The sequence below is a fragment of the Anarhichas minor genome, unplaced genomic scaffold (assembly GCF_050575085.1).
Source record: "Anarhichas minor isolate MPS153535 unplaced genomic scaffold, ASM5057508v1 ptg000037l, whole genome shotgun sequence".
NCBI lineage: Eukaryota > Metazoa > Chordata > Actinopteri > Perciformes > Anarhichadidae > Anarhichas > Anarhichas minor.
The window spans coordinates 2,032,197-2,058,662 of NW_027466483.1; the positions used below are offsets into that span (position 1 = coordinate 2,032,197).

Sequence of the window (26,466 nt, forward strand, 5' to 3'; positions counted from 1 at the left end):
GATTGGATTGAGGTCTGGGCTTTGACTTGGCCACTCCAGAACATTCACCTTGTTGTCTTTGAACCATTTCTGTGGAGCTTTTGCTGTATGCTTGGGGTCGTTGTCTTGCTGGAGAATAAATCTTCTCCCAAGTCGTAGTTCTCTTGCAGACTGATTCAGATTATCGTCTCCTTTTCAGATATATGATTCAGATATGCATCTCCTTTTTTTTCAAACAAGCATCTAAGAGCATAAACCAGAGGCAACGTACAGTGCAGAAACAAACGAATGCAATAAGTGCCACAAACTAATATGAATACAATAAGTGCAATAAGCTAGTATGAATACAATAGATGCCAAGTAAGTGCTAAGTGGAAGGCTCAGGGTAGGCCTTCTTGAAGAGGTGAGTTTTCAGCCTGCGCCGAAAGATGGGCAGCGACTCCGCTGTCCTGACGTCAGTGGGGAGTTCATTCCACCACTCTGGGGCCAGGACAGAAAATAGCCGCGACCGGGTCGATCGGCCGTAGGGACCTCTGAGCGACGGGTCAACCAATCGCCCCGAGGCAGCAGAGCTTGACCATGGCCTGGAGATAGGAAGGAGCTGTTCCTTTCACTGCCCTGTAGGCTAGAACCAGAGTCTTAAACTGGATGCGAGCTCTTACAGGTAGCCAGTGTAGAGAACGGAGAAGGGAAGTTGTGTGTGAGAACTTGGGGTGATTGAACACCAGGCGAGCTGCAGCTTTCTGGACAAGCTCCAGAGGTCTGATGGCCGACGCCGGGGCTCCGGCAAGTAGTGAGTTGCAGTAGTCCAGGCGGGAGATGATAAGAGCCTGGATTAGCACCTGCGCCGTCTCATCAGTAAGGAAGGGGCGAATCCTCCTGATGTTGTAGAGCAGGAATCTGCAGGAGCGTGTGACCGATGCAATGTTTGCTGAGAATGACAGTTGGCCATCCAGGGTCACACCCAGGTTTCTCGCAGTCCGAGTTGGCATCACCACGGTATCGTCAATGGTGATGGACAGGTCTCGGTGCGGGCAACCCTTCCCCGGGAGGAACAGTAGCTCGGTTTTGTCCAGGTTGAGCTTGAGGTGGTGTGTCGTCATCCACTTCGAGATGTCAGCCAAGCACACAGCGATGCGTGCCTCCACTTGAGTGTCACCGGGGGGAAATGACAAGACCAGCTGGGTGTCATCGGCATAACAATGGTAAGAGAAGTCATGCGAGCGAATAACAGAACCCAGAGATGTTGTGTAGAGCGAGAAGAGAAGGGGGCCCAGGACTGAGCCTTGTGGAACCCCCGTAGTCAGCATGCATGGTTCCGACACGGCCCCCCTCCATGTCACCTGGTAGGATCGACCTGTCAGGTAGGATGCAAACAGGGAGAGTGCAGAGCCTGAGACGCCCATCCCCTCGAGGGTGGAGAGGAGGATCTGGTGGTTCACAGTGTCAAACGCTGCAGACAGGTCCAGGAGAATCAGGACAGAGGAGAGAGAGTTAGCTCTCGCTGTGTGAAGCGACTCCGTCACCGCAAGGAGGGCTGTCTCAGTCGAGTGACCCACTTTGAACCCGGACTGGTTGGGGTCCAAGAGGTTGTTTTGGTGGAGATAGGAAGACAGTTGAGTAAAGACAGCACGTTCAAGTGTTTTGGAAAGAAAGGGTAGAAGAGAAATCAGTCTGAAGTTCTTGATATCAGTGTCACGGGAGTTCACAGTTAGGACCCAATAGCAAGACCACAGGAGACAGAAGTTGATCTAACAGGTTTTATTTAGCCAGAATAAAGACAGGAAGGTGTGGAGCCCGTGGTCCGACACCGGAGGGCAGGCAGCTCGACGGCGTGATGTCCCGTGGCTCGACACCAGAGAGTAGGCAGATCGACGGTGTGAGTCCCGTGGCTCGACACCAGAGTGCTGGCTGCTTGACGGCGTGATGTCCCGTCGCTCGACACCAGAGAGTAGGCAGATTGACGGTGTGAGTCCCGTGGCTCGACACCGGAGGGCAGGCAGCTCGACGGTGTGATGTCTTGTGGCTTGACACCGGAGGGTAGGCAGAGCGGCAGTGTGAGTCGTGGCTCGACACCGGAGGGCAGGCAGAGTGGCGGTGTGTAGTCCGTTAACACATCGGAGGGGACGGGTGATTCCCGGACCGGTGGACACTGGAGGCAGGCGCTCGATGCAGAAGATGATACGGGGTTGAAGCGGGTGAAAGACGGTACGAACTGACAACACAGGTCTGGAGGACCAGGGTTCAAATACTGCCCAGATCTCGTTACTAGGATCTGGGTCTGGTGTGTCAGCCCGCAGGAGGTGATTAGCTGAAGTGGCTGCAGCTGTGTGGCCATGGGAGGTGTCTGGTTTGACAGGGATCCTGACAATCAGAAGGGTCAAGTGATGGTTTTTTCAGAAGGGGGGGGGTGACTCTGGCAGTCTTGAAAGCCGTGGGAAAGCATCCTGAAACAAGGGATTTGTTGATGAGGTGGGTGAGGAAAGGAAGGAGTTCAATCGCAATAGACTGAAGAAGAGGGGAGGGGATCGGGTCAAGCGAGCACGTGGTGGGGCGGTTAGATGTAACAAGGTTGATGACCTTGTTAGGGGAGAGGGGAGCAAGATAGGGTAAGATGGGCATGAGAAGGGAGGGAGAGCGTTGGGGGAAGAGCTGGAGATGGTGGACAGGGACACACTGAGAGAGTGAGGGAGAGGATGGACAGGGACCGGGGGGCTGAGAGAAGGAGGACCTGATATCGTTTACCTTCTTGTCAAAGAAGTTGCCGAAATTGTCAGGGAGAAGGGAGGAAGTAGGAGGAGGGGGAGTTTTTTAGGATTGGAAGCAGAGGTTAGTATTTTGGAGTGGAAGAACGCAGCTTTAGCAGTAGAAAGAGTGGTGGAAAAAGTGGAAAGAATAGCTTGGAAGTTAAGAAGGTCCTCCGGGAGTTTGCCTTTTCTCCATTTACGCTCAGCCTCTCTTAGGCTCCGTCTGTCAGTACGCACTGAGTCCGACAGCCACGGGGCAGGTGGGGTTGGCCGTGCAGGCCTGGAGGTGAAGGGACAGAGGTTGTTCAAAGAAGAGGAAAGGGTGGCGAGGAGAAGGTCAGTAGCAGTATCAGTGGATAGGAGAGATAAGATCCAGCTGGTTGCCGGCCTTGTGGGTAGGAGGAGAAGAGGAGTGGTAAAGGTCAAAGGAGGAGAGGAAGGAAAGAAGAGGTTCTAATTTATCAGTCTGGATGTTAAAGTCGCCGAGCAGGATGAGTGTTGAGCCATCGTCATGGAAGTGCGAGACTAATGTGTCGAGATCTTCCAAGAACTCACCAAGAGGCCCTGGTGGGCGATACACAACAGCAATGGTGAGCTTGACTGGATAAGTGACAGTAACTGCATGAAATTCGAAAGAGGACGGGGAGAACTGAGGAACTGAGACAAGAGTGTATTTCCATTTTGGGGAGAGTAGGAGGCTAGTACCACCACCCTGCCTCGCAGCTCTGGGAGTGTGAGAGAAAGAGTACACTTCTGACAGAGCTGCAGGTGTGGTGGTATTTTCTGGCGTGATCCAGGTCTCAGTTAGAGCAAGAAAGCTGAGGGAGAGCAAGGAAGTGTAGCCTGAGATGAACTCAGCTTTCGGCACTGCCGACTGGCAATTCCAGAGCCCCCCCGCCACCACTTGCTCAACATGAGCTGAGACAGTAGGATAAATGAGGTTAGTGGGGTCACGGCACCTGGGAGTGGCCCAATGTCTACATGACCACCGAGCAGAGGAGCGGACCGAAATCGGATGCAAACACATGGTTTGACAAATACAAACGCGGTAACTACACGTTCGAGAAGTCTTAGCTTGACGAAGTCGGGCTTGAAAAAGTCACCCTGTTGCCTTTGTTCGCCCTAGCCTTCGTTTGCCTGACGCTTCCAACCTACAGAAGTGCTTAAGGACAGCAATCAACTGATTGTCTGCCAGGAGTGCAGGCTCCTCCCTTGCAATTAGCAAAGCTATTCAGCAGCTGAGACTAAATCACACCTCCTCAGACAGGCAGAAACTCACAGTCCAATCACAACTGAGGCAAGCCTAAGTACAGCTATAAAGACAACTTAGTTAAAGCAAGAATAAGATACTTATCAGATTCTGGGTGAGTCAGAAGTTCAGTTGTTGCTCCAGAAGATGAATACAGTCTGAAGCAAAAGCTGAAACTGGACTTCCTATCCGCCCTGAGATGCTGCAGGTGCTGGACACTGTTGGGCTGTGTTGGCTGACACGCCTCTTCAATGTCGAATGGGGGTCGGGATCAGTGCCCATAGAATGGCAGACCAGGGTGGTGGTTCCCATCTTCAAAAAGCCGGACCGGAGACTGTGCTCAAATTACCGGGGTATCACACTACTCAGCCTCCCGGGGAAGGCTTATGCCAGGGTGCTGGAAAGGAGGCTCCGACCGTTTGTCGAACCTCGGATTCAAGAGGAGCAGTTTAGATTCCGTCCTGACCGTGGAACAGTGGACCAGCTCATTACCCTCGCAAGACTACTGGAGGGGTTCTGGGAGTTTGCCCAACCAGTCTACATGTGCTTTGTGGACTTGGAGAAGGCTTTCAACCGGGCCCTCAGGGGTTCTTGTGGGGGGTGCTGTGGGAGTATGGGGTGCTGGACTCGTTACAACGGGCCATCCGGTCTCTGTACGACTGCAGTAGGAGCTGTGTTCCCATCCTCGGCAATAAGTCAGACACGTTCCCGGTGGGTGTTGGCCTCCACCAGGGCTGCCCTTTGTCACCGGTCGTGTTCGTGACTTTCATGGACAGGATATCTAGGCGCAGCCGGGGGGGTGGAAAACGTCAGGTTTAGGGTTCTCGGGATCGCCTCTCTGCCGTTTGCAGATGATGTGGTCCTTTTGGCCTCCTCGGATCGTGACCTCCAGCATTCACTGGGGCGGTTTGCAGCCGAGTGTGAAGCGGCGGGGATGAGAGTTAGCACCTCCAAATCTGAGGCCATGGTGCTCTGCCGGAAACCGGTAGATTGCTCCCTCCAGGTGGGGACGGAGTGCCTACCGCAAGCGAAGGAGTTCAAGTATATCGGGGTCTTGTTCACGAGTGAGGGTAAGATGGAGCGGGAGATCGACAGGAGGATCGGTGCGGCTGCAACAGTAAAGCAGGCGCTGCACCGGACCGTCTTGGTGAACAGGGAGCTGAGCCGGAAGCTGAAGCTCTCAATTAACTGGTCAGTCTACGTTCCTACACTCACCTATGGTCACGAACTCTGGGTTACAACCGGCCCTTTGAGGGAAACCATGATGCTGATGTGGCCCGGAGTGAAAATGAGTTTGACACCCCTGCTCTAAAGACAGTGGAGATGGTTGTGGATTACAGGAAGAATGTAGCCCCACCAGCCCCCATCACCCTGTGTGACTGTGTGAGACCTTCCGCTTCCTGGGCTCCATCATATCCCAGGATCTCAAGTGGGAGCTGAACATCAGCTCCATCACAAAGAAGGCTCAGCAGAGGATGTACTTCCTGAGGCAGCTGAAGAAATTCAACCTGCCGAAGACAATAATGGTGCACTTCTACACAGCCATCATTGAGTCCATCCTCTGCTCCTCCATCACGGTCTGGTACGCTGCAGCCACTGCCAAGGACAACGGCAGGCTGCAGCACATCATTCGCTCTAATGAAAGAGTGATTGGCTGCAATCTGCCGTCCCTCCAGGACCTGTTCGCTTCAAGGACCCTGAAGCGAGCAACAAAGATTGTAGCCGACCCCTCTCACCCTGGACATGATCTGTTCGTGCCCCTTCCATCTGGCAGGAGGCTGCGGTCCATCAGAACCAAGACCTCACGCCACACAAACAGTTTCTTCCCATCGTCAGTCGGGCTCATTAACAAAGCCCGGGTCCCCCACTGACTCTGACATCCCCAGGACATTTCCTTCTGGTCTCTCCCCTGCATATCCCTGTTTCTTTATTTAAACACACTCGTCACTTTTAACATTTCACTTACACTTCACTTGTTTTACAGTCCTGTTATCTGTTTTGTTGTGCACTTTATTTTATATTTTATTGTACATTTTAATATGTTTCTATTTCTTGCACTGTGTTGATTGTTGTTGATAGTTTAATGTTATTGTGTATTGTTAAATGTTACGCACGGTCATCCTGAATTGAGACACAGCTTGTAGAAAATGTGCCTGCGGGGCGGCAACTTATTTAAAAAATATAAAGTATATGCACATGCAAGTATACTGCAAGTTAATAAACACGTTTGCTGACATTTGTTTTGCTGCTGTTAATGTTAACTGTCTTGATTGATTTCCTCTACTTTAGGATTGCTATATATATATATATGTATGTGTGAATGAAATGAAATCAAGTTATTGATAAATTAATTTAATTACAAGAACTATAACTGATTGAAAATTAGTTATTAGCAACTGATTTAATTAACTGATTATTAATATAGAAAAACAATATGAAAAAGATCTATGAATTAATTATTGAATATATGATAAAAAAACTGATTAAAACACTAAACTAAAACCTTTCCAGTATATATATTGAATAGGTTTTAGTTTAATGTATTTATATGTATATATATATATAATCCTGTTGAGCAGGGATTTTAGGGACGGGAGCAGCAAGAGGGGGGCGGGGCGGGAACAGCTGTTGACGCAAATAGGAAGTCCTCTGTAGGGTAGACCGCACGGTCTAGCCTTTGCGGTCCTCAAAGGACGCGGCCCAGGTAGACTGCGAAGGCTGGGTCCTCCGAAGGATGCAGCCCCTGAATTGAGACACAGCTTGTATGTTCACAGTTGGTTATTATTTTTTCCCCTCAATTTGGCATTTGATTTTTTTTCTGACAGCTTAGCTGATCAATTGAAAGCTTCTTGGTAACAAATCCTCAAGCGTCCCTGAACACAACAACAAGGGGAGTTTTCAACACAACTGTCTGAAGAACCACACAAAGACAATGTACCTTCTGTCAGAAGAAAGTTCACTGTGGTGGATTATTAATTTCAATCAAGTTTCACGTCTCCGCCAGTTGATGTCTGTTTACTGGTGTGAGCCAGTGCTGCCCTGAAGGGAATCCACAGAGCTGCAAAAACTCCAAAAGCATCCAAAGCATTAATGATGTCAGATTATTCCTCATGCCTCCCTGACTGTTGAAACTGAAATTTCTTGAAGGGTCTTAATTGGTTTCCAAGTGCAAAGAAAGGGCACATGCTGTGCCTAAAAATCCCTCTGATACCTGGATGTAATCAGAAGGATGTATTTCTTCTCTTTTCATGCACAGTTTTAAAAACAGAAGTGGTAATTGTATCCAGCTGGCACATCCTATGAATATCTCTCCTCAGAGCACTCGTGCATTTAAATATTGACTCGACTGCGGGAGATGAACTGTGTTTTACAAACCGAAGGACAATGTTTGGAAGGTTGTAATGTTGATTTATTCATTTTAACAAGATTTTAACAGCACTGCTGCGGCGGCTCACTGAAGTGACATTAACAAGTGAGTCTGGCTCTTCACTTCTCTGTGAGTCACCGCTGCACACTCTTATCTTCAACAAAACAGTTTCTTATTCCCAGGTTTGGTTTCGAATGACAAGTTTATGGCTGCTGTGAAAGGATAATAGATAATATGGATACCACTTTACAACGAGGTTACTAGTGTTTAAATAACTAGATAATGAGAGTTAATCAGGAAGTGATCAGCAAGTCGATTCACAGACATTATGAAGTATTCATTACCTAGTTATTCATTAACAGGGTACAGCCCAGTCTGTTCTCTAGCCCTCCACGCAGTCATTCAGTACTACTAAATGATTCATTAAAGGGATACAAAGGAATGTCCTGCTGAAAACCCCCATTATCAGTTTAAGTGTACACTATATTTAGAATGTTTTCACCGCTTTATCTTGTCGTCAGACATCCCTTTCCAATGTGGAACTGAACTGAAAGGGAAACTTATCTACACTTTCTTTAAAGCTACCAGACTGAAAACAGTATAGATTCACTTTCAGTTCAGGTCACCAATTTAATAGTGTCTGCTTGGCGACTCAGGACACGTTAACAGGTTAACTCTGATCTCCAGGATGAGTTCTGCTCATTCGAATCCACCTGAATTATGACATTTTGGCTGGACATCACGGTAGGCACTGTCCCTCTTCTGATGGGTCACTTACAACACAATCACACCTGCTTTATGCACCCACTCGCTAATTTTGAACCAGTTTCATGAAATTTGATTCTTTATAAACATGAGAAATTAAAAATGATACTGGTTACTTACAGGAATTAAATTCAGATAGCCTACTGGGGTCGGATCTAATCAGCTCTATGCAAAAACAGTAACCTCTGAATAGCAGTGGTGGGCCGTCAGGGCCTGCAAAGCCTTCTCTGCTGGCCTAAACAGAATCACAAAGTCATATCTATTTTATAATTTTTCTTAAATACACATGTATTATAATTTATAAAAATATTTTCCCCATTATCTTATTTTCTCATTGCACAACTGTATTCCTCAGTTGCTCTGCTTCCAGTGCAGCTTGTTTTAAGTAGAGCTTTTATCCAATCAGATTTCACCTCTGTGTCTCTAGGTAAGAAGAGAGGCCCGAGGCCTGCAGACTCACAAGTGAATCCCTTTGCAGTTTAAGTGAATGGGGACGATATTGTTGATTGTCATAGTGTTCAACCAATCAGATCTTTAGTTTGACATGTTGGGCGTATTCTTTGACGTGTCAGAGCCTGCTAGCTGGCCTACAAGTACGTCAGCATTAACGTGCAGCTCAGTTTTAAGGCGCAGCACTGCAGTGAGGTGCAGCGTGTGCTGTGATTGGTTAGTGGGTGAGCACGTGACTATTGTGAAACAAAACTTAAAGTAGCCATCAGAGGCTTAGTCTGAGTTTTTTTTACCTAGCTTTGTTTTTTTAACACTCAATGGCTGAAGGAGGAGAAACGGATTTGTGAGTTGGGATTTAACCGTGGGATTAAACTCTTAGTCAACAAAGAAAGGAGGATGGAGTTTGTCTTTATTAAGTGATCACCATTTGGTAAGTCAACTGCGTTTGTTTTTTTACATCGAATATCTGAATGGCCCTTGAGTGTGTAGCAGAATGCGTGTTGCTGCAGGTCTGCTGGATTGATTTGTTGTCATATGAATATATGTGACTGGTTCTTGTGAGTTGGTTGTTATCATTGTGTTAATTATATAGATTTGGACTATATGCATTGTCCGTTAATTACGAAGTTTGTTAAACTAGTTTAGCGTAGCCTCCCAGAAGTGCGACGCTTCAGCTGTCTTTTGTTTGGGTTTTTTTTGTTCCGGGTTCAGAGGTCACAAAGCCTGTTGTCTCCTACGTGAGCGCAGTCCACCGAAAACATTATGTTTCCCACAATTTAACCTTCTGCCTTTTCCAAATGCACGAGTATTATTTAAACGTATTGTTCGGTTCATAAGCCTCGTACCGAACGGTTTAATATGAATACGTGTATTATTACACCTCTAGAAACAAATAATAACCGTAGCTTGCGCGTCATAATGAGATTATTAGGTGGTGTTTCAGCTGCAAGGACAGCACTGAAGGCCCAGGTATAAAATGCACGGCCCGCCACTGCTGAATAGCCACAACTTCCTCTGCAACATGCAGGAAATTATTTCGATTTTCAGTTTATGTTAGTTCCTCCAAACAAATTCTTTATCTATCATGTAATAAAGCCCCCTGATTGCTTGGTTTTGTATTTATAATAAAGTCAATTAATCAATAAAATAATCAGAACCGTTTATTAGCAAGGCAGTTTGCACCTACAAGGAATTTGTCATGGCGGGTGGTGCATAACATTTAACAATAAACAATAACATTAAACAATCAACAGTGCAAGAAATAGAAACATTACAATTTACAATATAATATAAAAGAATATAAAATAAAGTGCACAACAAACAAATAACAGGACTGTAAACAAGTGAAATGTAAGTGAAATGTTAAAAGTGTTGAGTGTGTTTAAATAAAGAAACATAGGGGAGTGCAGGGGAGTGGCCCGTAAAAAATGTTCCTGGGGATGACAGAGTCAGTGGGGGTCCCGGGCTTTGTTAATGAGCCCGACTGACGATGGGAAGAAACTGTTCGTGTGTCGTGAGGTCTTGGTCCTTGTTACGTTCCCCTTTTAGGCATCTAAGGGATGCGGGGAGTAACGGTGTTATTTTACCCGGGGGAAGAGAGAGAGAGCACTGCGAAGGGTTTTAACAAAGGATCGTTTATTGGAGATAAGCCCGCGGCAAAACAAAACTACCCTCTGATAGTCAGAGGGCGACTCAAAATGATAATCGCACCAACACGATGGCGACACCAGCCCACACGGCTGTACCCGGAGAGATCCACGGCACCACTCTCTCGGCTTGGTTGCGGCTTCGGCCCCGGAAGAAGGCTGTCCTTCCGGAGCTCCTCTCCTTTTAACCACGCCTCCGATCGTTGATTGGGCGCAGCTGGCCTCTAGTAACGGGCGGCACCCGAGAGGACACTGCGTGTAATCAGAGAGAGCACAACAACAACACACGGCACGTAACACCCCCTCCCATAAAACCAAACATCCGTTTGGCTACAACCACTCCCCCATAACACAGACCCACAATTCTATTATACATAGAAAAAAAAACATTTCTCACCCACGGGACAGAGCATCAGCCACCACATTGTCTGCCCCCTTCTTGTGCCTTATGGTGAGGTTATAACCCTGGACCATCAGGGCCCAACACCTCTGATTGTGGTTACACATCTGGGCCAGGAAGACCAGAGGGTTGTGATCGGTATATACCATCACCGGCGTGGAACTAGAACCCACGTATACCTCAAAATGTTGAAGGGCTAGAAGCATGGCCAGCGTCTCCTTCTCGATGGTGGAGTAGTTCAGCTGATGGTGCTTGAACTTTGCCGAGAAGTAACACACGGGGTGGCACACATCCCCCCCTCCGTCCTGCAACAGCACAGCACCAGCTCCAGAAGCGCTAGCATCGACTTCCAGCATGAAGGGACGTGAGAAGTCTGGAGCCACCAACACCGGAGCACTGCAGAGGAGAGACTTGGCCGCCTTAAATGCATGATTTCATTCACTGGTCCACACAAATGGAACAGCCGGGCTACACAGGTTAGTTAGGGGAGTCACGATCACAGAGAAATTTTTACAGAAACAGCGGTAGTAACCAGCCATTCCCAAGAAACGGCGAAGTTCGCGCCGGGTGGTTGGGGCTGGATATGCCAATATCGCCTCAACTTTCGCCTCCATTGGGCGAACTTGCCCATGGCCCACCTGCTTCCCCAGGTAGGTAACCATCGCTTTACCAAACTCGCACTTTGCCAGATTTAAGGTCAAAGATGCCTCAGCAAGCCGCTGGAACACCACTTCCAGGCTCTCTATGTGGGTCTGCCAGGTCTCAGAGTACACCACCACATTATCAAGGTACACGTTACAGTGGGGCACATCCCCTAAAACCAGTTGCATCAGACGCTGGAAAGTTGCTGGTGCATTTCTCATGCCAAATGCCATACATGTATACTGCATAAAATGGTCCGGTGTCACAAATGCTGAGATGTCAGAAGCTTTAGCAGTTAAAGGAACTTGCCAGTATCCTTTAAGCAGGTCCAGCTTAGTGATAAACACAGCCGGTCAAATGCTGTCAATACAGTCCTCCATGCGAGGCAACGGAAATGAGTCTGGCACCGTCACTGCATTCACTTTGCGGAAATCTGTGCAGAAACGCGGGGTACCGTCAGATTTAGGAGCTAACAAACACGGAGAGCTCCATGGGCTGCGACTAGGCTTTGCTAACCCATTTTCGACCAGATAGTTCACCTCCTTCCTCATCTTCTCCCTCTTCTCCATAGGACAACGATACGCATGTTGCTTGATTGGGGTTGCATTACCCACATCAATGTCATGCTGCAACACACCCGTACATGTTGGCATGTCCCCAAACAGAGTAGGGAAGGAGCGGAACAGCTCAAGCACCTCACCTCACTGACTTTCCGTCAGGTACGACAAATGCAAGTTTATACTGGACAGAAACTCAGAATTAGCCAGCCTGCCACACTGCTGACCATCCGAGGGCACTGCCAGACCATCGTCAGCAACGGCTTCCACACAAACCATGGAAGAAGCAATCAGCTCGGGGGCAGCAGTCCCCACAATTTCTTTCTGCTCCCCCGGGGCAACTTCTCTGTAAAGGTAAGGTTTGAGCATGTTCACATGGCACAACCTTGTCTTTCTTCTGCGCTCAGGCGTGCGAATCATATAGTTGGTGTCTGACACTTTCCTGTCCACCACATACGGACCCGAGAAACGGGCAGAAAGGGCAGAACCAACCACTGGTAACAGCACCAGTACTTTATCACCAGGCTTAAACTGTCGCTCAACAGCTGTCTTATCATACCTCTTCTTCATGTTGTCCTGGGAGGAAGACAGGGCTTCCCTCGCCAGCCCGGCCGCACGCTGCAAACGCTCCCTACACACGGAAACAAACTGTACCATATCCGTTTTGGGCTTAGACCCACACATCAACTTCTCCTTCAACAGTTTTAACGGCCCACGCACTTCGTGACCAAACACAAGTTCAGCAGGGCTGAACCCAAGGGATTCCTGTTTTGCATCCCGCACGGCAAAGAGTACATAAGGCACACCCTCATCCCAGTCCTTCTCGGTGTCATAACAATATTTTCGCAGCATGGATTTCAGAGTCTGGTGCCATCGTTCAATTGCACCCTGTGACTCTGGATGGTAAGCGCTAGCCACAGAGTGGGAAACACCCAACGACTGCAATATCTCTCTAAAGGTTTTGGACAGAAAATTTGTTCCCTGATCAGTTTGCACAACCTTTGGTAGTCCAAAGGTGGTAAAAAACTTTGTCAGTGCCTTAGCAATTACTGGCGCCGTGATTTTACGCAAGGGCATGGCCTCAGGAAAACGGGTGGCAACACACATCACTGTTAGCAAGAACTGGTTACCCGACTTGGTTCTAGGCAATGGGCCCACACAGTCCACGATCACATGCTCACGATCACATGCTCAAATCGCTTCAGGGTCCTTGAAGTGAACAAGTCCAGGAGGGACGGCAGATTGCAGCCAATCACCCTCGGCAGAGCGAATGATGCGCTGCAGTCTGCCCTTGGCTGTGGCTGCAGTGTACCAGACTGTGATGGAGGAGCAGAGGATGGACTCAATGATGGCAGTGTAGAAGTGCACCATCATTGACTTTGGCAGGTTGAATTTCTTCAGCTGCCTCAGGAAGTACATCCTCTGCTGAGCCTTCTTGGTGATGGAGCTGATGTTAAGCTCCCACTTGAGGTCCTGGGTTATGGTGGAGCCCAGGAAACGGAAGGACTCCACCGCGTAGACGGGGGAGTCACACAGGGTGATAGCGGCAGGTGGGGCTACGTTCTTCCTGTAATCCACAACCATCTCCACTGTCTTTAGAGCATTGAGCTCCAAGTTGTTCAGACCGCACCAGGTCACCAGATGGTCAGTCTCCCACCTGTAGGCGGACTCATCCCCACCAGAGATGAGTCCAATGAGGGTGGTGTCATCCACAAACTTCAGGAGCTTGACGGACTGGTGACTGGAGGTGCAACTGTTGGTGTACAGGGAGAAGAGCAGAGGGGAAAGAACGCAGCCTTGGGGGGAACCGGTGCTGATGGTCCAGGAGGCTGAGACGTGTTTTCCCAGCTTCACGTGCTGTTTCCTGTCAGACAGGAAGTCTGTGATCCACTTGCAGGTGGAATCGGGCACCTGCAGCTGGGAGAGTTTGTCATGCAGCAGAGACGGGATGATGGTGTTGAAAGCAGAGCAGAAGTCCACAAACAGGATCCTGGCCTACATTCCTGAGGTACAGTGTAGTTAGACTTATACAAAAATGTGATGTCTTCGAAAACTTTTTAAAACACTGATTGCTTGCAACATTACCGTGTAACAAAACCTTCCTATACTGATTTTCATTATACACTGAACAGAAAGCAGTAGGTATCACAATGTGCAAGGTTCTGGTACATTATCTCATTAGTGTGAGAAGTTGTGTTCTATTTTCTAAACTCTCTAATGTATCTAATGCATTACCCTATAATAGTGATGTGATTCCTGTTACTGAGAGAATTTGTTAGCGCTCTGCTACCAGAGAATGGTTCTGATTATGTTGTTGGATTCAAACATGGTTTCTTAAGTAATTCCTGATCTCTGAGGGCTGATAATGATGAACATGCTTTCAGCTGGCACAGGAATTTTCAACTTTTGTTGGCGGTAAACTAATCTCGGCTGGCCGTTCCAACGCTTTTTCCGGACTAAAATATCTCAGCAACTATTGGATGAATTGCCATGACATTTCTTACAGACGTTCATGGCTCCCAGAGAATGAATCCTGCTGACTTGATGATTTCAATGCTGGTCTGTACTAGTCTGGTGCTTAGTAGCTGGTAGACCAGCATAGCCAGAGTTTGGAAAAAGACAAATGCAGTTGTTTTTTTTGTCGGGAAGACTCTTTCCACTCTCATCATTCACAAATCTCTCTATATCTCTCCCCCTTTGACTTCAGCTGACTATGTGCGTTCACTGAAGTTAAACCAACCAGATTTGGACAGGTTCTCTAAGAGCCTATCATATCAAAGTCTAAAACAAGAGCAATAAACTTGCTATTGGTGAGAACACCACATGCAACCATGGTTACTGTAGATAAGATGGCGACAGCTACCTCAAAATTCCTAGAGGACACGAACGCATGACAATATGATAGAAATGTGAAAAAAGTACAAAAACTAAAATCAGATCAAAAGCTGTGCTCCCAGTAGACCACACAACACTAACAACATCTGTGCAATAGAAACACACTGTGCAATAATAATACCATCCATCCATTTTCCACCGCTTATCCGGGGTCGGATCGCGGTGGCAGCAGGGCAAGCAGGCCGACCCAGACCTCCCTCTCACCGGCAACATGTTCCAGCTCATTCTGGGGGATCCCGAGGCGTTCCCAGGCCAGCTGGGAGATGTAATCTCTCCAGTGTGTTCTGGGTCTTCCCCAGGGTCTCTTCCCAGTTGGACGTGCCTGGAAAACCTCCAGTGGGAGGCGTCCAGGAGGCATCCTAATTAGATGCCCGAACCACCTCAGCTGACTCCTTTCGACGCGAAGGCTAGATCTCTTAAGTATTTAGTGCTCTTCCAACTTTCGCAGTGGGGGCAGAGCTGGGCAAATATTACAACATGAGACAAAATGAGAGCCTTGAGAGGTGGACTCTGTTTACATCAACGATGCTTGATGCTCAAACTTAGTCAAAGTTGATGGACAATGTTTTCCCTGCATTTTTAATGTGAAAATGGCGGCCATATCATCTGCCCAGAGAATGGTTGTTTCTGCTGTTTACATTCCTCCTGAAGCAAATTTCCTCACAAATTTCTTTATAAAAAATTTTGTAGTAGAAAACTACTGCTTTTCTTTAGTTTTTAATTTGTCATGTTTTTCTTGTGTTGCAATTAGGCTACAACTGCATTATGTTGTTTATCCCGGTGTTGCATAATAACAAAAAAATATCCTGAATTCTTTGTATCCTTAAATGTAAGAGTCTTCCATTTTTTTACTTACAGTGTGCTGGATGCAAGTCATGATGGCGGGGGTTTTCACTGTTTCTACACAACAATGAAAAAGTCAAAGTAACATGATGGAGCAGAGCAGCACTCTTTTTGATATTGGAGGGTTTGGAAATGAAGATGTACCAGAGGCTACTGATGATGGAGAATTAGTTGTGTGCTACTTATGAATGTGTGAGAGTGATGGCGGTATGGGCTCCGAATTGGACAAAGGATAAGATACCGTCAACGTGGTGGTTAATTAAGACGTGTGAGAGATCCTCTTATAGATGTCTCAGTTTCCTCCAACAAAAGTACTTTTCCATCCAAATTTCCAACTTGGGAAGCCAAAAGATTTCAAAATTGATGCACGTTTCAGGAAAACGTGCCCGACACGCTAAAGCTGGTGAATGCTAAACATGAACATCAAATTCAAACATGGAACAATACACGTTTTTACAACTTTTAAGACCTAATGACTTAATTAAGGACTTTACAGTTGCCATACTGGAAAGTTGATTTAGTTACAGATGTCACTTTCCCAATGTAAGTCTATGGGAAAAAACTTTAAGGCCGAATGGCATTACATGACAGACCTGCAAATTGTAATTCCACGGTTTAGCCACGATGTAGAAATTGCTTGAAAGCCCAGCGCTCTGCCTGTCTAAGTACGTCTGTTCACACCTAGCATTCAAATGCATCTCCACATAAGTATTGAGTGACCACTTGTGATTGGATCTTACCTCCCCACTCTATATGCAAATAAACACGTAGTAAACACATGGCTAATACAGAAGACGATGCAACATAATATCACAGGAATGTCAGTGGTAATATCCTACATATTGGTGAATTTGTCGTACATTTTATTAACATGAAAGTATAGGGATATTATCTAGCGTCTGTCTGACCTCCGTGCCACCGACACCACCGCCTTTTGCCAGGCAGCAGCAATGTACAGAGCTTCAGAGAGCCGTGGAGTGGAGCGACAGGGTTTTTCATGCATTAAATCCCCATGTTCAGTGTAGTAACCACTTCTACAATTGTGGAATACAGCTGTGAGGAGAGGGCATCCAGAGAGCTGCTCACAGACAGGTGCTGGCATCCTCTCAATGTGCCTGTCAGTAAACACTTTGTGCTCACTGTGCAGTATTGTTGACTTGGACGGCCTCCAGGTGTAATTGCTTCTTGTTGCCGGGGTATATTGTGCTGGCACACCTTTACTCATGTTATTTCATCACAGCATAAGCAATGTATAATCCGGTATGACACAGCGCAGATGCCATCATTTACATTACAGAGGACAGGGCTCATAAAAAGTGGCTCTGCCCAGAGGGCACTTAGAGATCCACACTGCTGTATATTCACACAGAGCTGCAGTTTACTGTCAGAACAAACACAAAACAGTAGTTAGGGCCCGAGCACCGACCCTATTGAAACTGTAGGAATTATTATTATTTTGCTTGCCTACCAAAATTTTCCGCCATTTTGAATTTAGTAAAAACCACATTTTTGCAAACTCCTACACACTGGGTCTGACTGCTACTACATTTGATGTAGATCAGTATTGGATCTATATCATAAAATGTTGTCAAAAGCTTTTTGATATCTCATTTAGTTTAGAAGATATGGACAAATGAACTTGATAGGGCGTGGCTTTGTTTTTCAATACTCATAACTTCAAAAATATTTAACCTACAATTGCAAAATTTGTTGAATATGTGCACATCGCATCCTGTTACGTACCCTACAATTTTCATTCCATTCAACCACTAGGTAGCGATACAGTAGTTCGTCCATTTCTGGCTTTTTTGTCAATTTTCATAATTTTAAGGTGTTGTACTTTAACAAACTCCTCCCACAGAATTCATGCGATCGACTTCACATTTGGTCAGGATGATCTAAAGCAGGGGTGTCAAACTCATTTTCACTCCGGGCCACATCAGCATCATGGTTTCCCTCAAAGGGCCGGTTGTAAATGTAAGAATGTATAACTGTAACTACTCCCTAACATATTGGTAAATAACTGTCTCTGCATTTGATTATTGTTTATTCAAGTTTAAAAATATTGTACATGCAGTTATATAAATGTAAAATGATATTTAAGCACATTTCTGTTATAACATAAATCATTTTAATTTAGGGTTAAGAAACCCACATTACTCTATCAAAGATCAAACTTTTAAAGAAAATAAAGACAAATATCATCAAACAAGTTATTACAATAACTTTGTCACCTCTCTGCATCACTAATGTCCCCGTCGTGGTCCCGTGTATGGCAGCTACATCCAGGAGCTCCTCACTGAGAGTCAGGTCTTATAAACACTGATAGATGTGCTGTATCCCTGTTGTCTGTGCTTTCATCAACAGCTAATGAAGAAGACGAGTACCTGCTCGTCTCTTAGCTAGCTGTGTTGTTAGATTGCTGCTAGTTCCTGAACTCGGTCTGCGATGGTGTTTCTTCCATGATGGAAGCAAATGAGTGCGGTACTTCAGATTTTGGGTAAGTATTGTTTTAATTAATTAAAAAAAATACTAATAACTGTTGGTAGAATACAGTTCATGGTTTGTGTTAAGCTAATGTTAGCACTTATTTGTAATGCAAATCTGTTGCATTTCTAGCGGTGGTCGATTTGGATTCAACGTTCAGAGTATGTTTCAGTGTGGAGTTTTCATATGTGGACATTTTGTCACGTCCGAGGGGCAGATCAGAGACTCAATCCCAGGCACAGACACAGGAGACAAGGTGAAGTGGAGAACTAGGTAGCTTTACTGAGCTCCAAGTCATCAAACACAGTAACAGAAAACAACTCCAACAGGGAGCGGGCAAAAAATCCAAACTGAATAAAAAAAGGCAAAGTCACGAACCAGGAGCAAACACGAGGGCCAAACGCTGGAACACGGAGCATACACGAGGAAGACACAATGCTTGAACGTGAAGCAGACAGGGGGACGAACAGAGACGATCTGACAACCGGAACAGGGAAAGCAGGGGAGTATATATGTGTGGGGTGATGAGAAGATTGAAGGCAGCTGAGTGGACTGAGCAGGTGAGTAGGATGAGTGTAATCAGACAGACACAGAGACACAGGAACACAGGGGGCAAAGCCTAAACCGTGACACATATGCTGCAATTTTTGTGATGACTAGCCCAACATTTTTGGATGATTAGTGTGCAGAGCCACGCCTTTACAACGCAATAAGATACCAACAAGCTTTTGATAACTTTTTGATAAGGTTAGTCCAATACGATACGGTTTTCAGAAATGTGTAGAAAATGTGCAGAAAATCTATTCAGGCAAATGTTTGTGGTGCTAGAGGCTTTTTTTGTAGAGACACTGAGCTGGACATGTGAGTCAAATTTTCAAGTCAGTCGGAATTAAGCTCAAACTTGTGTTTGATAACATAAAGGCAGTGCGGTGAGCCTTGTGTTTTCCATTTGCAAAAGGCGCTCTGTCTGATCAAGGCCTACGACTTCAGTAGGGGAGCAGATTTCTATAGCTCAAGGTTTGACCTGGGTAAAGTGGGCAAAAACCTTGTAGCTTCACAGTGTGGCAAATCATTTGTGGGGACATGCAACTTGGATATCAACTTGGACAACCCGCTCTCCCCCTCAGCCACAGCCGCCAGCTAGAACAGGTTTTATTCATTACAATATAATTCCTTCTGCAGAAATCCACGACTGGATCAGATGATCACACTACTTACCGAACACATAGGAAATCACGATTGGGACTGAAACAAAGGAAGAGGCCTGCGTGGAAAAAGAGAAGCCTGATTTGGGTTAAACCACACCAACCCCCATCAGGCATTAAAATCTCATGTGTGAGATTTGGTTCAAACCAAACACTGGTGCCTCATTGGACAAGAGCCACAGGGAGTTCCTGTGACACCGCCCTGACGTCACCAAGACTATATGAATCGCTGTTAATCTTTACTCTGTGAAATCCCATCCGACTTAGCTTGGATGAAAGGAGGTGCAGAAACAACGTTGCTTTTTTAGGAAAAACCCTAGGTGATAGTCTTAACTTCGCTGGACGAACAATAGACTTTTTTTGGATCCTGAAGGAGAAAACGGATATTTGCCCTGTGCTCCGCCACTTTAACCTGCAGGAGGAAGATCACAAAGCTCCCGGATTCTTCAAGTCAACATTCGCTGTTTTCTCCGCCGCCAGAATCAGCTCGCTGTGAACCCGCTGTTAGAGCGGTAAAATCCCCGGTTCTAGGCTTAGAGAAATTCAGCCTACAAGTCCGAAGCATTAATCCCGGCTGTCCCACGGAGGATTTGTTTGCCGCGTAGCTCACCAAACCAGTGGAGCTCCGGTCCCCTGATAGAGAAAGAAATCTGAAGAAACACACTAACCACTACAAAGCAATCTCAAGTGAGAGGCTTTGTCTGGGCAGAGATAGATCATAGTGTGTTTGTGACCTTGTTTTGTTAAGTTTACTGTATTTACCTTGTTAGTGTGTATTTTACGGACCACTGAGTCCCGTTCAGTGTTGTGTAACATAACTGTTGTGCTTGTTGCTGCTGTAATAGTGTTGTTCCACGCTGCTGAGCTTTGTTGGGATGAAATCCACCTCCGCGAGTAAAGTCAGTAAAATGTACTTTGAGTTCGCCAGTTGGGCTTCTGTGTGATAGTTAGTTAGTGTACTTTGCTGCTAAGGTCAGGATTTGCCTTGCATTGAGTGCTCTCTTCTTTCCTTTCTTTCCAAACTAACCCACACACACTCTCACACACGTATACACCATTACATAAATTTCATATACACGTGGAACGTAAGCGCGGCCTCTATTGTATGTTTTATTCCCCCATTTTATTCAGCCTCCCCGCCATTTTTGGAGTATTGCGCAGCGTAATCACTTACGTGACTACATCCGCCATCTTGTTCCCTCTCTCTCTCCTTTGTCCCCCCCCTCCTTTTTTCCAACACACACTCACACTCTTCATCACGTGATTGTTTGTTGCTTTTACGTAGTATGCTTGTAGTTATATAATAGATATTTGTTGATTTATGTTAATATTGGTTTCAAATCGGTATTGTTAGAGATAAATATACTCTGTTATACTTTAAAGAGCAGCTTTCTGTGATTACTTTGTGCATGTATTGTGATTATAGCTGATATGTGGCCTGTGCTCGAATTCAAATCTTCACTGTTTATTCTGAATGTGGACTAGTACTTTGTCTATTGAAACTGTGAGTGAATACTAATTATGAGACTTTATCTACAGTTTGGTTATTGGTCCCTAATCTCAGGGTGGTGCCCCATTATTGTTAATATATAATATAATAATATATAATATATATAATCCTATTGATATTAATACTTTTATTGACATCAGCGATTTAGTTTTCATACTTGTTAATAACCAAACACACTCCTGCCAGATCCCAACATCACTGTGGGACAGCACTTTCAGCTGTTTGCAGACACTGTTGCTGTATATATCAAACACGAGGCGTAAACAGGCTTATTTTGTCAGGTTCAACAGAGCCTGGTGTTTTAGACACCTGCATATTCCGGCTTGGCTGACCAGTTCTAAACCACAGCTTAACTAGTCAGATGTAAAATAACAGCAACGACACCATGTTTGTTTTGTTACTTTGAACACGCTACCAATGCTGTTGTTTTTTTTTCTGTTGAGAACAGACCCCTGCATTATTAATACTGTTGCAGCATTATTGATATGTTGTGATGACTGTCTCACTGAGGCAGGAGTGATTCCTTTCTTTCCTGCAGACATTTTAAGTCAGGCGTGTTCAGCCTGTCTGACACTGACATGATGGCAGTTATTGTGTTGCATTGAGTGTGTTTAAAAGACCTGTGTGTTTCCATAGCAAGCTTCACAACATCAAATTGTATTACAGGAGTGTAGCAGTGGATTGCATTAGATTGCACAGGTACTAAATATACAGGTGTTACAAAGTTGGCTTGGACAGAATTCAAAATGTTCCAAACCCAGTGGCTCTTCAGCTGGCCTCCCATCTCATTTTACCATAATAGCTGGGTTATGGAGATCTGCGGGACAGCGGTTGTCATTTCAGAAATTATACAAAATGTGCTCTAAAATTGCATCAAATTGGGTTTGAACTTGGTTTAGCAAAAAAATCTAAACCCATAGCTTTAAATTTTTCCGACTTCCAATGAAATTTCAGATCTTCCATCTGTTTTTCTCCCCAGATATTTTGGCAAATTCTGCATTTTCATCAAGTACCCTGAGTGTTTTGGGCGGAGGAGGATCGTGAAAAGCCGGACCCATTAGAAGGCGACATGCATCCCCTCCTCCATTGACAGACCCAGAATACAAAGTATCTCAGACTAGTGAAATCATTAAGCCTCTCTGCCTTTCCTTCTTCCACTCATATCCTTGTCCATCATCCAGGTTTTGGCTCATTAGTCCTATATCAATCAAATATAATCGCTTTTGTGCTATTAGGCCTGTAGTGGTGGCTGTGATTACACACTGAAGAGTTGAGTGGGCAGAATCAGATAAAACAAGCCTGAAACTAATGCAGAGGGCTGGCTATTGACATCTCCGAGGACCACTTTCCATGATAAACACGCCCTCCTCTCTCACATACTGATAAATAATTTTGGACGGCTCCTCCAATTTTCAGAGATGTGAATTGTGCATTGATTCCTCTACTCTGCTCTGTTCTGCAGTGCCTGTGGATGGAGAGGAATTTTTGTAGAAGCAATTAGATACGGGCCAGCTGCTGAGAGGGTGATGAGCAGCACACACATACAGTAATTAGCATTTTTCACCCTGGTTTCAGAAAGAAACACACATGAAACTGGAGGTCATCTAGATGTCTTGTCAATCTGCCAAAACCAGACAAACTATATCACATATTGGCTGTAGAACAAAACACAATTTCACTAGATACTGGTCTGTTTGTGCTGGACTCACACAATGGTTTATGAGGCCGTGGAGAGGAGACCAGAGCTGGTGGTCACTGTGCATTTCTCAGCTGTTATAGGGAAAACTGAAACATGATGTTTCCATCACAGGTAGGCCCTCTTGTTTTGAGCTTCTTCTCTTTGTCAGCACATTTAAAACCTGTTACCACTCCTGTAGAATTCGCCTAAAACGCCTATCCAAGGCATACTCAAAGTAAATTGAAAGCTGTTCTTGAACCATTTGGAGTACATGCATGGTCAGAATCACTGTAAGTGCTACTGGCATTGAGTAATAGAAGTTTGAACACACTTCAATCAGGAAAGACTTGTTTTATAATTTAACAATGATTTATTATACATGCATCAAATATGAAAAGTGCAAAGTCTTTGGCGATTGGACTCCATCCTGAAGTATACCACAGAGGGTAGGGATACTGAGGTCCAACAGGCCTAATCCCCCTGGAGTCCAGACACTGGTGGTGGTGGTGAAAGGAGTTGCTGCACTGATGATGGATCAGGAGCATGGTTGTGATGCTGACTGGAGGTGACTGGGGTGGAGGCGGGTCGCATCTGCTTAATGCTGAAATGACAACTGACAGCAGCAGAGAGGAGAACACTATTTAAAGTTTGACAGCAACGATATGATTGGCTTCAGGAACCGGTGTGCAGAATCTGGTTGGTTACTTAAAAGTGCACGCCCCCAATCAGCTGATAGAGTAATTACAAGGAGAGGAAAGACAGAGATTACTAGTGAGTGTCTTCCTGTCTGAACTTGCGCTTGAGCTACATTTCAATTAGGAGAGACTTGTTTTATAATTTAACAATGATTTATTATACATGCATCACATATGAAAAGTGCAAAGTCTTTGGCGATTGGACTCCATCCTGAAGTACTATCACCGAGGGTAGGGATACTGAGGTCCAATAGGCCTAATCCCCCAAAAGAAATGTATTTATATGAATAAATAAATACCTTACCTACTGCTCTGGTGAATTTCCTAAAAAAATAGAAAATTAGTTATGAGAGAAATCTGAGGGTAGAACGTGAACGAGTAGATGTTAGACCAGAGGTGAGAGGTCCAGTTTAGTCAAAGCAAAGGATAGAGGAATGTCACGATGGACTGCAGACTAGGATACGGTGGTCTGGAAGACCGCAGAGACAGGATAGTGCGGGTCTAGATAGCGGGTCAGAGTAATTACAAGGAGAGGAGAGACAGAGATTAGGAGTGAGTGTCTTCCTGTCTGAACTTGCGCTTGAGCTACATTGAAGTAGAAGGTTTTTATTTCCGCCTGAATATTACTTTGCAAACAGATGCCTGCAGATAACTATAGCTGGGACTTATTAGCTGGAAAACACAATGGGACCGCAGCATGAAGCCTTACCTAGTCCAGGTTCAAATTTGATAACAATACCACAAAAAAAATAATATTTTAGACATGTTTTACTAAGAGTATGTCTAGGCGCTTTCCAAAAAAGGACAATTTGGGGACCCATGGTAACCATAGAAACATACCCAGCCTGTGTGGAAATGTGTATTCATAATTCAAACTAAAGCTTATATATGTCTAAATACAGTTATCTATAAGTTATTTCACCATTATTCACTTTTACAAATTCTGCATAACATCACACACACCACACTTTGAATTTAATGCAGTGACACAAGGGCCTGACTCGCGGTGTCACAAGTGACTTCCACAATCTTTCTCTAAATCCACTCCCTGAATCTGCATATCATTGTTTTCGTAATTTCATTGGCTATCCGAAGCGTGAGTCATCAGAACGATTGGTTGCAATTGGCTCGAGCTTTACTCGAAAGAAGAGAGGCACTGTCCTTCAACGCGGACTCTCGTTGGCTATTCTAGGCTCTGGAGAGGACATGGAAGCTCCTAATAGGTCAAATGAGGTGTCAATCAAAACGTCATAATGCAGCCGCCATTTTGAGATACAAAATTGTGTTTCTTGTGTTCACACTCTGGACCATGTCTTGCTTTTCCTGATAAAACCCAGTTTTTAAAAGCTTCTTTAGCCTCTAGATGGAGTTCAGACACATATTCATACCATCCTGGCCTAAGATTATGTTGTTTAGCCCTTTTTTTGCAGAATGATTCACTGACATTATTTAGACAATTCACTATTTTATCACACATTATGCATAGATTACTATTGTGGTTTTGGTTTTTACAGTTAATGTTGCCACACAGAATTGCATCAAGTGGTAATTCAATATTACTTAGGCTCTTATCGGTTTGTGAGTTGTAATGCAAGAAATCATCTTCTGTGAGCTTTGACCAATCTACTTTAAAGTTTTGTTCATGGTTATCATTACTGGTCAATTCAGGTAGACTCTCAACATGTAATGTCATAGAGACAGGTATGTGATCTGTTGTAGCCAGCTCATACAGGATTGCAACATCCTCGAGACAGTCATGAGCATCAGCTGTACATATACAGTGATCCAGCCAAGAGGTTGTATGCCATGCTTCACTGGTGTATGTGTAGCTATTTACTGGCAACAGCACTTTGCTGGAAAGAACCAACTTGCTATCTTGACAAAATTGCATTAGGTGTTGACCAAACAGGGAGTTATCTGAAATATCAGCGTTCATATCCCCCACAACAAATATATTTGTATATGCACTTTCTTTTACAAAATAACTTATAAAAGCGAGCCTATGAAGGTATTCATCCTCGTTTTGGGTACTTTCATAAGGAGTGTAAACATTTAAAATTACAAAAACATTCTTATGTACAATGTTAATTGCTATGCACCAGTCCACCTAATCACACTGATCAGTGGATCATATTTTTTATGCCACAGAATGGCGACCCCCCCAGGTATTCTGCCCTTGCTTAGATCTGTTGTGGATTCCCCTGCCCCATGAAAATCATTATTGACAGAGTTAAGTTTATCCAGGTCTTGTTTGGATAAAAAAGTCTCTTGTATACATAAGGTATCAGCGCTCTCCATGAGTGTGTCAATAACAATGTGCCGCGCTTTGTCCCCAGCAGTCTGTCCCAGGCACAAGCCACGCGAGTTATAAGACACAACTCTAATACTCATGTTTCACAATTATCTGCATGGCAGCAGATGTCCCACCCTCAAGCATGTTCCTTGCAACAACGGGTGTTTTTACACCTAGTGACCCCACAGCCGCAGCCTTGCGGGCTTCATAGAAACGCCGTACAAAAGTCCCTTCTGGCCAAAGCTGTGGCTCATACATTTCGCCTACCTCATTGCACTCGGCGGTAATTTTGAAGGAGCTAAACCGACTTAAAGCAGTGTCTATCTTTTGACAGGTTACATCGCGGCATAGTTTTTCTTTTAGATAAATGGCCAGTGTGTCAGAGTCCAAGTCGGGCGAGAATTTTGTTGCGAATACACTCACCAGTTTTGTCTCCTGAAGCCACAACCATCCTCTTCAACTGAGGCTACAGAGGAGCAATGCAACAGCTTCATTGACTTTTTCAGATCCACGGTCAACAACATTCGCTCTCTGATGTCCAGCTCTCCATCTATGCTTCCCTCTGACACCAACACCTTATCTGCGAGTGTGCCGTCTCCTCTACATCTCGCTGAGGTTCAGGAGAGCCATGTTGAGGAAATCCTCAGAAAAATGAAATCCTGTACCTGTACCCTGGACCCCATTCCTACTGCTCTGCTCAAATCACATATCCCCACTCTCAGTCCTTTCATCACCAAAGTTGTTAACCTTTCCCTGCAGTCTGGCTGTGTCCCACCTGCACTCAAGGTTGCTGTCATCCGTCCCCTTCTCAAGAAGCCCATCCTTTGACACAGTGGATCACACTATCCTCGTAGAGCGCCTCCACACCACCATTGGACTATCAGACTCTGCACTCAAGTGGTTTCAGTCCTACCTTTCAGGCAGAACTGAATATGTCTCACTGGGAGTGCAAGTCCAGACTGCTCCCTGTCTCCTGTGGTGTTCCGCAACGGTCGGTCCTCGGCCCCATCCTCTTCATTATTTACATGCTCCCCCTCGGTCTTGTCATCAGCAGACAT

General features: G+C 45.4%; 1 protein-coding gene across 1 annotated transcript; it reads right to left on the minus strand.

Annotated features, from left to right (window-relative positions):
* Positions 1-300: 300 nt before the first annotated feature.
* On the minus strand, positions 301-26,466 carry LOC142966287 (uncharacterized). The gene is given in 10 exon segments (XM_076106976.1): positions 301-551; positions 553-1,675; positions 2,358-2,573; positions 3,093-3,685; positions 10,601-11,022; positions 11,242-11,417; positions 11,616-11,678; positions 11,955-12,433; positions 25,832-26,018; positions 26,322-26,466. Coding segments are annotated over 10 exon segments (3,609 nt in total). The 3' UTR covers positions 301-346.